This window comes from Lepus europaeus, chromosome 9, assembly GCF_033115175.1.
Source record: "Lepus europaeus isolate LE1 chromosome 9, mLepTim1.pri, whole genome shotgun sequence".
NCBI classification, from domain to species: Eukaryota; Metazoa; Chordata; class Mammalia; order Lagomorpha; family Leporidae; genus Lepus; species Lepus europaeus.
Genome location: NC_084835.1, coordinates 6,818,219 through 6,832,272, shown reverse-complemented (window position 1 = coordinate 6,832,272; position 14,054 = coordinate 6,818,219). Strand labels below are relative to the sequence as shown.

Sequence of the window (14,054 nt, the reverse complement as noted above, 5' to 3'; positions counted from 1 at the left end):
CCCAATGGAATTTTTTGTTCTTTTTAGTGAAATGAATGTCTAGTGCCTCCCTTTCTCTAAGGTTTTCTCTCAACAGCGTGGCTCAGAGAGACCCGACCTTGAGAAGACAAAAGGCCTTTCAGGCCACCTTCTCTCAGAAGTGGAGTTCTGAGTGATCCCAGACACAAGTCAGAACAAGTCAGGTGCCTTGCAGATCGGCAGCCCTTGTTACAAAGGACGTCCCTGGCACATCTTGGGACCAAGAGCCCATGCTCGCGTCTGCCCTAGGCTCCTCCTGTTTCATTGTCCTGGCCAGAGAATTCTTGGATTGCCCTCAGCTCTGGGCCTTAGGTCCACGCCCTTTCTGTTACTGTGGGGTCTGGGCATTCTGTAAGCCCCACGGCACGCACTCAAAGTGTGGGTGGGCTTCCGGTTCACTGAGGGCCCTCCAGGACAAGCATGCCCCGTCCGTGGCGCAGATGGGGCACAGCCCTTCCAGGACAAGTTTAACAGCCGGTCACAGGGCAGAGAGGCCGCCAGGACCAAGACGGGCTGACCTTCCAGAAAGTGACTGGGACACCAGCTGGAACATAGGCTCCTAAGGTCCAGCAGGCCTCGGAGGGGGAGGACAGGGCTCTCTGAGTTCTGATTTGGTTGGACGTTGAGGCGCCGTATCCCTGAAGGCACTGGTGGTGGGCGTCGAGCTGCAGGGCAGTACTGAGGTTCTTTCCCGGGGCATGTGTGTGTTGAGTTGTCCTCACGTCCACTCCATGGCCTCAGGTCTTTCATTCCTCCCTGCTCTCCCCGCCTGCCGTCTATCCATCTATGCAAAGACAGGTGCTTTGCTGGGCCCTGCAGCACCCACTTTGGCCTTGGAAAGAAGACACATGCTCTGGTCTTTGTTTTAGGAGTCTCTGAGTGTCGACGCTGGGTGGGAGTCAGGAGTCCAGAGCTGTGCTGGGTGGGACGCAGGCTACCAGCCACACACCTGCCCTTGATCTTTTTTTTTTTTTAAGATTTTTATTAATTTATTAGAGAGGTAGAGTTATAGACAGTGAGAGGGAGAGATAGAAATGTCTTCCCTTTGTTGGTTCACTCCTCAAATGGCCGCAACATAGGGCACAGCAGTATAGGGGCTGTGGCACATAGGGGCCACGATGCAGGCCCCTCTGCCCTTGATCTTGAAGTATAGATTGAGAGGTGCAGAATGAGCTTCAGGGGCCGGCGACATGGCGCAGTAGGTTAATCCTCCGCCTGTGGCGCCAGCATCCCATATGGGTGCGCCGGTTCTAGTCCTGGTTGCTCCTCTTCCAGTCCAGCTCTCTGCTGTGGCCCGGGAGTGCAGTGGAGGATGGCCCAAGTCCTTGGGCCCTGTACCCCATGGGAGACCAGGAGGAACCACCTGGCTCCTGGCTTCAGATCAGCACAGCTCCGGCCGTTGTGGTCACCTGGGGAGTGAACCAGCGGACAGAAGACCTTTCTCTCTGTCTCTCCCTCTCACTGTCTGTAACTCTCTCTCTCTCAAATAAATAAATAAAATTAAAAAAAAAAAAAAAGAATGTGCTTCAGACCTCCAAGTTAGGACTCGCAGAAAAGAATTTTCTTTTTTTGACAGGCAGAGTGGATAGTGAGAGAGAGATATAGAGAGAAAGGTCTTCCTTTGCTGTTGGTTCATCCTCCAATGGCCGCTGCAGCCGGCTCATCGCGCTGATCCGTAGCCAGGAGCCAGGTGCTTTTTCCTGGTCTCCCATGGGGTGCAGGGCCCAAGGACTTGGGCCATCCTCCACTGCCTTCCCGGGCCACAGCAGAGAGCTGGCCTGGAAGAGGGGCAACTGGGACAGAATCCGGCGCTCCAACCGGGACTAGAACCCGGTGTGCCGGCGCCGCAAGGCAGAGGATTAGCCTGTTAAGCCATGGTGCTGGCCAAGAAAAGAATTTTTATGTTGCCACAGTACGTATTTATGGCATATTTGGTTAACTGCTTTAATGAAGTCAACCTCTCCTGTTTGTGATGGAACAAGGACCGAAGCCTCAGTCGTCGTAGGTTCTTGTTATCCCTGCCTTCTTTGAGGAGACCCGTTCAGTCTCACATCTGGTGTTGTTCCCCACCCCACCTGTATTTTTCTCCAGGTGTGAAAAGCTTGAACAACCTGTATGGAGACGTTCACCTCTGCCTGCTGCCCCCCACCCCCACCCCAGCCCACCTAGGATGTACAAAAGCCCAGCCCCCTGGGTCTGGTCCCTCTGCTACAAGTTCGGTCTGTGTGCATGCTGGCAGTTGCACCCACCTCTCAGGGTTTATTTTTAAATAAATTCAGTCTGGCTGTGGGTTCGTACCTCGTCTCCTCTCTGCTCTGTGCCCTTTTCCTTACATGTCATGCCCTGTGTGAGGAAGCGCCACTCTGCACCCCTTTTCCTTATATTTTGCACCGTTTGTCTTTCTGTCTCACATCTGGGCTGCTAGAAATTGCCGCTTGCCATGCATTGCTGCCGGACAGCGCTGGTGTGGCTCTCAGCTGGGCAGCGGGGCAGGGAGGGTGCTCTGTGGCTGTCACGATGACCAGGGCTCACATGCTGCTTATGTGTGTGAGTGAAACCCAGTGCACGAGAAGAGTTTAAGCCGGGGACAGTGAGGCTCAGAGAAAGGCAGTGACTTGACGAAGCTCAGAGCTGATGTGAGGATTAGCGCTGGGACCCGGACCTCTGCATTCGCAGGACGGTTTTGACAGGGGAAGGAAAGATACTATTTAATGTCTTCCCTTTGAGAGCCACATGTTGAGTCCATGCCGTCTTTTAGGGTGTGGCATCCCCAAAGCCCAGAAAGAGGTGGTGCTGTTAGAAGCCAAGTGGCACCTGTAGGGAGTTGCTGGGTCTGAGGGACACCCCGTGTCTGTATTGCTGGAACGGGATTCTCCTGGCAAGGCCCAGAGTTGAGTCAGACTGCCTAGGGTGGAATCCGAATGCTGCCCTGAGCAGGGACTGGGCAAAGTCCCCTCCGAGTCTGCTCATCTGTGGCCGCAGGGCTGACACTGTGTGCACCTGCACTGTACCACTTCTTGCACAATTGCACGATCCATGTAGAGACTGTTATCATCGTTCAGCCCCACGGTCCTTGGAGGTTTGGGGTTGTTCTTTCATCTACTTCTTCAACAAGTGTTTGCTGAGTGCGTGCTTCGTGCCAGGCACTAAGAGGTTGGTGGTACAGCAGCCTTAGGAACGGACGCAGTTCCTGCTCTGGTCACACACAGTGGGGGTCCACTGACAACAGCCCTGTGATGAAGCGAACCGTGAATAAGAGGGCATTGCTAAGCCATACATGGACAGGATGTAAAGAGAAATGGGATATAAAGAGACAGATGTCAGCTCTACATGGAGGAAGCCTTTCTCAACGTCTAAGCTAAGACCCAAAGGCGAGGAGAAGGCAGCCCAGACAGAAGCTCTGAGGGCTGTTTGAGGACCTTGCAGAAGTGTCTGAGCCGGAGCAGGGTGTGCAGTGGCGACAGCACGCCCGGTGGATGCTGTCTCTGTGGCTCACTGGGACCGCTGCCCAGGGCACACAGAGCAGACGAAGAGGTTCGGGTTTTATTCCGGGTGCAGCAGGAGGCTCCTGAGCAAGGGGGAAGACATGATGTGAGTGGCAGCTTCAGAGTTCTTGGGCTACTGAGTCAGGATGATTGCCGTGGAACCAGAAAACAGTTACAGAGAAAGCACGCGTGTCCTGGGCTAAGGGACAGCATGGCAACGAAGGGACACGCGTGAAGGAGGAGAGGTCCCAAGGAGAATGCTTGGGCCTCCGGCTTGAGCAAGTGGGTGGGTGGCAGCTCGTTGACTGACAGATTGAAGACTCTGGCAGGCGTGGGCTTAGGGTGTGGAAGGTCTGAGATGCCAAGAGGGCAGTTGGTGTGGAGTGGGTAAGGCAAACCTGGCCTCTTCTTGCGGTGCAGTACTGGCCCTGCTCGTGGATGACCCTCGAGGGCATCGTGTCGCCTGAAAGCAGCCAGGTGCACAAGCACACGTGCCCAGTAATCCCAGTCATGAGCAACGTCTCCCTGAGGGCCCCTCTGGAGACAGAGGGTGCATTCCCGGTTGTCTGCTGGGGGGTGGGGAACAGGCGGAGATGGAAGAGGCCATCTGTGAGCACTAGGGGTCGTCTTTGTTTCAGGAAAAGATGAACTTTTCTGGTTAAAACTTTTAACACCCCAGCGTAACCTCCACATATGCTTTCCTTTGCAGGGGAGAGAGCAGAGTGTGGCACCACCAGGTGAGAGCGGGAGTTCTCTTCGACCTGCGGCCCATGGTCAGGGGTGGGGTGGGGTGGGCTGAGCCCAGGGAAGCCGGGACAGCCCCTCACCAGTGTCCCGCGGGGGTGCGAGGTGCTGAGGAAGACACAGCCGCTCTTTGGCCAGCTTTGCTGCTCGCAGCACTGGATGGTGGGGCCACGGCCCTCTGTGCTGGCTCTGGGGCGCTTCCGGGGCTGCTGGGTGGCAGTGAGGCATCTGTGTTAGCAGTGTGGGACAGCGACCCACAGCAGGGGCAGGCGTGAGAGCCAGCAGCCCCGGGCAGGTTGTGGGCTGCTCTTTGCTGCCCACGCTCGAGCAAGGGGCCACGCATGCGCACACAGAAAGCCTGACCACTGCTGCTGCTCCCCAGCTTGGCCTGGCGGGCTCTCAGTGGGCTCCTGGGGGGAGCCACACCCGAGCGAGTTGTGCTTTCTCTCCAGCCTGTTCCACGCTGCCCTCGCGCTATCCCTGAGCAGACCAGAGCCAGTGAACTCCTTCCCCTCGGCCGCAGACGGCTGGCGGCTGCCTTTCCTGCCAGAGCGCAGATCCCTTCGCAGCCCTGTCCCTGTCAGGGGTGCCCAAAAGCCTGTCCCCTTGTCAGGTCCCACAGATCTGTGGTGTGCAGCCCAGACACCTGCTCTCGACAGTCGTGTGGCAGTCAAGAGTTGCTTTTGGCCTTACTTTCTGGACCCATTGTTGTATTCACCGCAGGCCTTGCTGGTGGCCCAGAACCCTGGGAAGCCACTGCCTTGGCGAGAGCAGAGAGCTGCCCTGGTGGGAGTGGGGGAGCAGTAGGCGGGGCAGAGGCTCCGGGAACTCTGGGGTTTTCAGTTTGCGGGGCCCAGCAGAGGGAGGCCAAGGCACTCCACAAGTTTCGCCCAACAACTTGGGAAGTGAGGGTGACTCACACCAGGTGAGGGCCTCCCAGCACATGGGGCGACGCAGAGAGCCTTCTAGAAGCAAACCCGTTATTACTGTGATCTTTCTGGCAAGAGGAAGCTGTCATAGTCCCAGACCAACGGAAGCCACGTTTTATACCAAAGCCTCTGAGCAGCGAGACACACGGGGGTGGATCAAACCGATGCCCAGAGCTTGTGTGGGGGAAGATGGCCTTGGCCGTTCCCTTGGAGGAAGTTGAAGGATGCTTGTTGTTTTTCTGACGTGTTGCGGCCTGTAACCTCTTTGACTCAGGGCCTGGGAAATCCAAGGTCATCCCCCCACCCCACCCCCACCCCAACTCGGACAGTCCCTGCAGTAAACTGCACACCTCCCTGGGTCCATGCCATCTCCTGGCCAGAGTCACCGGCGACTGTGAATAAGCTGTAGGTTCGCTGACCTCCAGAAACGTGGTTGAACCTGGCGAGCTGGTTGCCAACTTGGCGGTGGATTCAGAGTGAATCTGGAGGGCCCTGTGGCGGTGCCTCCTGGCTGTGGATCAAACTCCTGCCCGTGGGCGCTATCCCTCTGGACGGTCATTTGGGCAGGTGCCCCCAGCCGCTTCATTGGCCCTGGACAGATGGACCAGCTTTTGCACATGGGCTGCAGTATGTGGTATTTTTCTCACACGTGAGATCCTTACCCTACAAGAGCACAGATATGAATTGCCCCATCAGTTAGCCTGTGTGGACGCCATAGTGCACTGCACAGGACAAAGCAAGATTAGACATGAAGTTTGATTACTGGCTTTCCCAACCCAGGTCGACTTGCTCCTGTGGTCTGGGTTCGAAATAAAGTCGTTGAGACTTTGCCTGAACAGATGTGAGGCGTGCACACCCACACACAGCCTCCAGGACTCGGGCTGCCGTTGAAGTGTAACACTGCCACCTCTTGGGATGTTGACATCCACAGCTATGGGGCCGTCAAGGGACAGTTTTAATCACATCCTTTCCATCACAGAGTGATGTTGAGGCCAACCTCTGTGTTGCCATCTGTTAATTTTTGAAAGGCAGAAAGGGGACATTGGTCTCTGGCTTCTCTTTCTTCCTCTCTGTGGCTTTGTCTGTTCCTGTTTCCCCTGCCTCTCTCCCTCTCCCTCTCCCTCTCCCTCTCTCTCTCTCTTTCCTTTTTGCTCTGCAACTGAGCAGCAGAAGAGATGGAAGGCTTAGGCTGCCCCACTTCCCGTGGCTGAGCTGTCCCCCGGCTCCCCACCTTGTGCCCCGCCCAGCTCTTCAGTAAGTCGCTGTCGTTTGGTATCGTGCACTCTCGGGATAGCTACGTTTCCTTGTCAGAGTCCGGTCCACGCACAGGGGACCCCACGAAAACAGAAGCCCGGCAGTGATTCCAGCAGTTCTTGGCTCTCTGGATTGGGCAGGAAAAATGGGAAAACACATCCTATTTTCCCTTGATTCTACTTTATAAAATTTAAAACAAACAAACGAATGAACAACAAAAAAACACCTTGGTGCTTCTTCCAAGGAAACTCTCCAGTTAGGTACCTCTGATTGTTTTTGGTTCTGGATGTCCAACACCAGCTCTAAACGTCTCCACTCTTGCTGGCCGTGGCAGTTCAGTAGATGAGTCAGTGCTGCTGTTGGGCGTTCTGTGATAAAAGCACTTTCTCCATTTCATGGCCACACCTGAGCCTTGAGAAGGCAGAGCTGAATTCTGCCTCCAGCCACGGTCACATTATATCTGTGTGACGCTGGGCACGCTTCTTCACCTCCATAGACTCATTTGCCTTGTGCATAAAGTAATTTAACACAGTGTGAGACAAGGGAATGATCTGGAAACATCCAGAAACAGAACCTGAAACAGAAGGAAAACGAGGCGACCCTATTGCTAGCCACGAGTGATTCCTAACTCCCAAACTGAGACCCGATGGCCTGGTGTCCTTTTCGGCACTCTCCTTGGAGTTTGCATTTGGAAATTCAAAAGCAGGTCTACACCACCACCACACACACATCTCTCCAAAATCAATAATTTTGCAACTGAAATGACACGGACTTAGCTAACCAAATTGACTTGGAGCCAAGATGGTCTTGATATAATCTTGCCTGCTGTTTCCTCCCAAACTCTTGGTTTGTGCTATTCTTTTGGTTCTGTGGTTTGGGTAGCATGATCTTTGGATCCATGCAAGTCCTAGAGTTGGCAGCGTTTGCTCGGTACTCAAACTCCTGGGAGGTGCGGGTGAGAGTTCTCTGGACAGCAGCGCTCCTGAGAGGCTGGCACCAGTGAGCCAGCAGGTGCAGGCCCACGCACCTCATTTATCTCTACTGTAGCATAGCCAGGGCATTTCTTGCCCGTCCTGGAAATCAGTCTGGACCTGGGGCCCGGGTCTTGGTTTGTCACGTGTGGCCATTGTTTGTGCCTTCCAAATTTTGGACCAAGCCAGTTGCAATGAGCTGCCCTTCTGGGTTTGGGGTCCTCCCTGGAACCTCAGAAAGACCCTTTCCCCAGAAGTCATGCCCACTTGGGGGGTGAAGAGAGCAAAGCAGCCAGCCCGGGGGTGTGCATGGTAAGCGGCCCTGGAAACGGGTCCGTGTTCGTGGCCATTTCCCTGCTCATGGTGACCTGTGTGTGGTGTGCTCCCCTCCTTGTGGGCAAGGCTGGAGCCCTGGGAATGGAGAGCTCAGAGCAAAGCAAGACACTTCCAGGCTGACCCCAGGGCATGAGCTCATGGGGAAGAGGAATCCTTGACCAGAAAAGACAAAGTTGCCTAAGGCTCCATGGCCGGGTAAGAACAACCCTGGGCTTGGAGCCAGAGAGGCCTGGCTCTGCCACTTGTCCTGTTCGGGCTTCAGTTTCTGCCCCTGTAAAATGGGGCGGCACATGCAGCGTTGGGACATCACACATGGCAGTGGGTTGGAAAGCACTTGGCTGGAGAGCAGGGACAGTGCCACCATCCTGGGTCACCAGGGACTCCCAGAGAAGCTGCGGCCTCCCTCGTGGGATCAGCTTCTTTATCTTTGCAATGAGGATAGCAATTGCCAGACCCATAAAGCCAGGAAATAAAGGTAATCCAGTGCGCTGGAAATGCCAGGAGGCGTCGGGAAGAGCAGTGTCCCGGTGCCCTGAGACTGGTGACCAGTTTGAGAAGAGCGACCTTCCCCATTGCGCTGGCAAGTCTCTTGCTTTCTCAGGCTCCCAGTCCCATGTCTCTGCCCTGATCCCCCTCCATCGGGTCAGCTTTGCAGATGCACAGCCTCTGAGTGCTCCCCCCACCCCCGACTTGTGATGCGAGAGTTGCTCCTGCTTGACATGGGGAGGGGGGATGACTCTCGGCCCCCGAGGCCTTCAGTGGAGCCCTGGGACCCAGCGGGTGGGGGCAGGGCTCCCATGTGCATCTGTGCGCCCTGTGGCGGGTGGCGAGAGCACCTTCCCCCGTGGCACGTTTATATTGGTTGCTTTCTTGATTCCTTTGTTCCGTTTTCCCCCAGGCCCCCCTGCCTGCCCCCCAAACCACAGAAAACGAGGAGACCTAGGCCTCTCTCAGTGTATAGCCATAAGCTCTTTAACGGCAGTATGGAAGCGTTCATTAAGGTACTTGCTGGCGAGCCGCGGAGTCCGCGAATGCGCCCGATGTAATGGCAGCCTCCCTCCACCATGGTCCCCTCGGCCGCCCCGGGGAGCCGGTCTCCGGCTGCAGCCCACGCCAGCTTCCGTGAGGACCCCTAACCTGAGCTGCTTTGCCTGTGACCAGTTGCCTTAAGTGCCTCTGTGGTGCTCAGGGAGGGATTGGAGCTGCCAGGCGGAGGTCACGCCCACAGGGGCTGACACCTGAGGGTCAGGCAGAGACGCACAGGCCCCTGCTTCTCACCCACGGCTCCCGAGAGGGCAGTGGCTGGGAGCAAAGCAAACCCCTGTAGGGACCAGTGTTGGATACGAGGGAGGCTGTTTGCAGTGGAAGGGGCACCAGCACAGGAAACTCCCCGCTGCTGGGCAAGAGACTTCCTCCCACCCAGCTCGACTTCCTGGTGGGTGGTTTGGGAGCAGGGAGAAGAGGCGAGGCTGTCCCCGTAGTGTTCTAGGCTAGGCCTTGACCCTGCAGCCAGGGGAGTTTCTCTCCTCTCCTTGCTCCGATGCAGAGGTCGCAAGGACAAAGCTGTCCTGGATGCAAGACCCAAGGGCCAGGAGAGTTGAGGCTGGAGCTGCACAGAGCCACAGGTGGGGGAGGAAGGGGAGATGTGTTCTACATGCCACTGGGATCGCACGGGGTGGTCTCAGGCAGGTGTTTGAGAGCCTGCCTGCCTCCAGGGATGAAAGGCTGTTGGGCCTTCCTGGCGGTTGTGAAGTTATGGGAGCTGCCCCTGTGCCAGCTCTCTACCCTCTGTCCTCAGCGGGGTGCAGTACAGACTTGCAGGACAGAGAGGGCCTGGACTTGTGCTGGCCCCAGGCATTGGGGTGGGCAGGGATGGCCGACCTGAGTCCCAGGACTGCTCCTGCCTGTTGGCCGACTTGTGGGAGAGAGAGAGTGGGGACAGGGGATGTGGGAGAGTAGGGCCCAAGTTGGGGTGTCCCAGGGCCAGGGATCAGCACGGGCTGTATCACAAGATCCAAGGGGCGTGAAGCGTTCAGGACGGCCAGGAACAGGGGGCCTGAGTGCGTGTGGAACTGTGTGGAGTGTCCAGGGCCATCGTGGGAGGGTGGGCTGTGCCCAGAGCTGTCACCTGCCTCTCCCTGCCTCTCCTGCAAGACTGTGCTGTGCCATCCTTCCCCTTTGCCCTAGTGGCCACTTCCATGGCTGAGAGGGGACAGGGGCTGCTCCGCCCACGAGGAGCTCAGAGCAGAGCTGCGGACATTTTCCATGCAGGAGGTGGAAAGCGCTGGGTGGCGTGGCATGGGTGCTGGCTAGGCCGTCCCCCAGAAGCAGGTGCCTGCTCAGAGTGCCAAGGGCTGCACCGTGGGGCAGTGGGAAGGAAAGGCGGGGAGGGCTGGGCCAGGAGGAGCCCCCGGAGGGCAGGCGGCAGGAGGGAGTCTTGGGCACAGGGACGCCTTCTGCTTTTCCACATTTGCAGTCAGGATACTTGGGAGCAGTCAGCTCCCATCTGACTTGAGAACGAGGAGCTCTGAAATGAAGCATTCTCTTCATACAGAGGTCCCACGGCATGTGACCATAAGGAATTAGCCTTACTCTGTCTGGCTAACACGCCCCGACTCCAAGGTGGCCACCCCGGCAGCCACCTTCTCATTCTCATTCTTTGCCCGTGTGGGTAGCTGCCTTGTGGCCAGTCCTCTGTGGAGCCCCTAACCTGGCCTGCATCCGTGGCACCAGAACTCTGGGTGGGAATGGACACCCTGGTCTTTGGAGTAAAAGCTCCATCTCGGCTTTGCCACACCCCTGCAGGTGCAGAATGCAAGAGGGATGTGCCAGCCCCCAGCAGCTGGGAGCGGCTGCGTTGCTGGAATAGTGGCCTTGGGTCGCACACAACCAGTGCATCTGAGCAAACTTGCTGGGGATGTGTCCTGGGAGCTGGGTGCAGGCAGGCTGCGGCCGGCGCAGTCTGACTCTGCAGCGCTAGCGGCTTGCGGAGAGCGAGGGGGCAGTGTAATCCCAGCGCACCCCACCACTCCCGAGGACAGAGGTTGGTCTGCTAGTCTATAGCATTGTCCCTTATCCACGCCTTAGCTTCCCGTGGCCTCAGTTACCTGTGGCAGCCGTGGCCTGAACATGTGAGACAGAGCATTCCAGAAAGTGTTTTCTATGACTTTTTTTTTAAAAAAGATTTATTTATTCATTTATTTTTTGAAAGAGTCACAGAGAGGTAGAGGTAGAAAGAGAGAAAGAGGTCTTCCATCTGCTGGTTCACTCCCCACATGGCTGCAATGGGCTGCAGCTGCGCCAATCCAGAGCCAGGAGCTTCCTCTGGGTCTCCCACGTGGGTGCAGGGGCCCAAGGACTTGGGCCATCTTCCACTGCTTTCCCAGGCCATAGCAGAGAGCTGGATGGGAAGTGGAGCAGCTGGGTTTTGAACTGGCACCCATATGGGATGCCAGCATTGCAGGCGGCAGCTTTACCTGCTATGCCGCAGCGCCGGCCCCTTACGACTTTTATTGCAGGACATTGGTCTGGTTGCCCCATTTCACTGTTGGTGGTGGTTCACCTCTTACTGTGCCTCATTTATAAATCACACCTCATCACAGGTGTGTGTAGGCTCAGGAGCTGTCCGCAGTTCCAGGTATCTGTGGAACCCCGTGGTGTGTCCCCCGCGGCAGGCTTTGTGCATGACTGCCACACCTGTGACGAGAGCTCTCGTCCACAAGAACGGGAGGATGGTAGATAAATATGTTGTAGTTACATTTATGCATGTCTAGGACTCTGCTCCAGTGAGCCCCTTTTAAAATCCTTGGTTTTTTTTTTTAAGTTCTCCTCTCCAACAGCATGTGGCCCCACTTTCATGTCAGGGTCAGACTTGAAGCCAGAGGCCCCTGCGGAGACCAGGAGAGGGTCTGCACTTAGGTCTGTGACAGGGGATGGGGCAGCAGCCGCATGTGAGTCTGGGACAGTCAGTATACACTCATACACAGATACATGCACAGATACACACAGTGACACACAGATACACATACACAGCTCACAGTAACACAGAGATACACACAGTGACACACAGATGCACATACACAGCTCACAGTAACACACACAGATACACATACACAGCTCACAGTAACACACACAGATACACACAGTGACACACAGATACATATACACAGCTCACAGTAACACACACAGATACACACAGTGACACACAAATACACACATAAACTCATGGTGACACACACAGGTACACATATATAACTCAGTGACACACTCAGATACACACAGTGACACACAGATACACACATACAAAACTCACAGTGATACATTCACACACAGACACATACACATATATACACAATGACACACACATACAACTCACAGTGACACAGATACACAGATAAACACATATACTCATGGTGACACACAGGTACACACACATATAACTCACAGTGAGACACACAGATATACATACAGAGACACACTCACAGATAAATAAATACACAACTCATAGTGACATAGATGCACACACAGTGTCACAGATACATACCATGACACACACACATACACACAGTGACACACATACTCACACACAGATACACACACATGCACCATGACATACCCATGCTAACAGATACAGTGATGCACACAGATATACATACATACACACTCACATACAGTGACACATTCACACAGATACACATACTACACATGGTGACACACCAATACACTCACATACTCATGGATACACACAGATATACACACACGTACGCATGGTGACACACAGATACACTCACAGTGACACACACATGCACTCACACGGTCACAGTTATACACACACACGCTAACAGTCACAGTCACACACCCAGTCACCCTGTATACACAGTCACATTCATATACACACTCACATTCTCACACACTCAGGCTAGCACACGCAGGCACACACACACTCATACACACACACTCATACACTCAGTCACATACATACATACTCACATACTTGCATACATTCTCACAGTCACACTTACACACTTATGCTCACACTTGCACACTCAGTCACTCTCACACTCATATAGTCACATATATACATACTCATACTCACACACACTCTAACACATGCAGGCACACACTCATACACACTCATACACACTCACATACTTACGCTGACATACATTCCTGCAGTCACACACACATGCTCACACTCTCACACTGATGCACACATGCTCACACACCGTCACACTCATACACAGTCACATACTCACACTCGTACACGCACACTCACACAGCAGGAAAGGACAGATATGCTCCTGAACGAGGTTGTCCCCGGGGCCTTTAGTGACAGCACGGGCCCTGGTTCTGCTGAGATCAGAGACCTTCTCATGCTGCTTGTCGTCGCCAGCGGGAGGGGCAGGGGTGCCGAGCAGAGCAGAGCCAGTGACCCTGGGAACAGACCCTCAGGGTGTTGGGAAGGAATTTGCCGCCAGCTGGGGTCTTGTTGGACCCTGCTCAGGACTCAGGGGGCGCGTGGTACACGTGAACTTGATGAAGCTGACCTTGGCGCGAGGACGAGGTTTGCCGACCTGAATGCAGGGACAATGTTTTGGGAGAAGCAGGGGTGTTTCCTGTCCCTGTGGGCAGCTCCGTACACCCAGCAGGGCCCTAGGTGGACTCCCTTGGGTTCAGAAGAAGCCAGACGCAGGGATGGCGAGGGTCACAGCCCACGCAGCTCCTCCCGCTGTTGAAGACTGAAAGAGGCCCCTATATCAGCTGGTGCACTGGGCGTGAGGCTGCAGCCGTAGGGCCGGCTGGCCGGGGCGGCTCCCGGAAGTCCTAGGAGCCTGAGACTGGGGGTGGGGGTCCCCGCGGGTGGCTCTGGGCGCCCTCCCCCGACCTCTGGTTGCCATTGCATTTGCGCATTCATGGACTCTGCAGGACCCGTGTGCTCTCACCGATCTTCCTCCTGCGTAATCTTTTCTTTTTTTCCCGCTCTGCTGCCTGTTTATGTTTTGTTATCAGAGGAAGAAGAAATGCTCGAACCAGGAACCAGGTATTTACTAGAAAGGCCCACCAGCCCCATGCCTTTAGCTCTGCGTGCCAGAACGGGCCGGAGCTCGGCTTGCCGGCCGCCTAGGGGTCCCTCTTCCTGCCCTGGCCCCAGCCACAGTGAAGCGAGGACAGCATTCACAGGTGGGGCGTGCGGGAGCCGAGACGCACACAAAGCCCTGCTGCCTCTGCAGGAGTGTATCGCCCCTGCCCCGTGGCCTCCTCTCCCCCCACTCCCCCCGCCCAGGCTAGTCACAGAGCACAGCCCCTTCTTAAGAAAG

At 55.6% G+C, this 14,054-nt stretch overlaps 1 protein-coding gene across 2 annotated transcripts in view; it reads left to right on the top strand.

The window, feature by feature from the left end:
- SRGAP3 (SLIT-ROBO Rho GTPase activating protein 3) overlaps nucleotides 1-14,054 on the top strand; it is a 243,661-nt gene that overhangs the window by 193,005 nt on the left and 36,602 nt on the right. For both annotated transcript variants that reach the window (XM_062200379.1, XM_062200380.1), the window contains exons 11-12: nucleotides 4,213-4,240; nucleotides 8,636-8,738. In XM_062200379.1, the coding sequence (XP_062056363.1) occupies nucleotides 4,213-4,240; nucleotides 8,636-8,738 (131 nt within the window). The remainder of the gene's footprint in view (nucleotides 1-4,212; nucleotides 4,241-8,635; nucleotides 8,739-14,054) is intronic.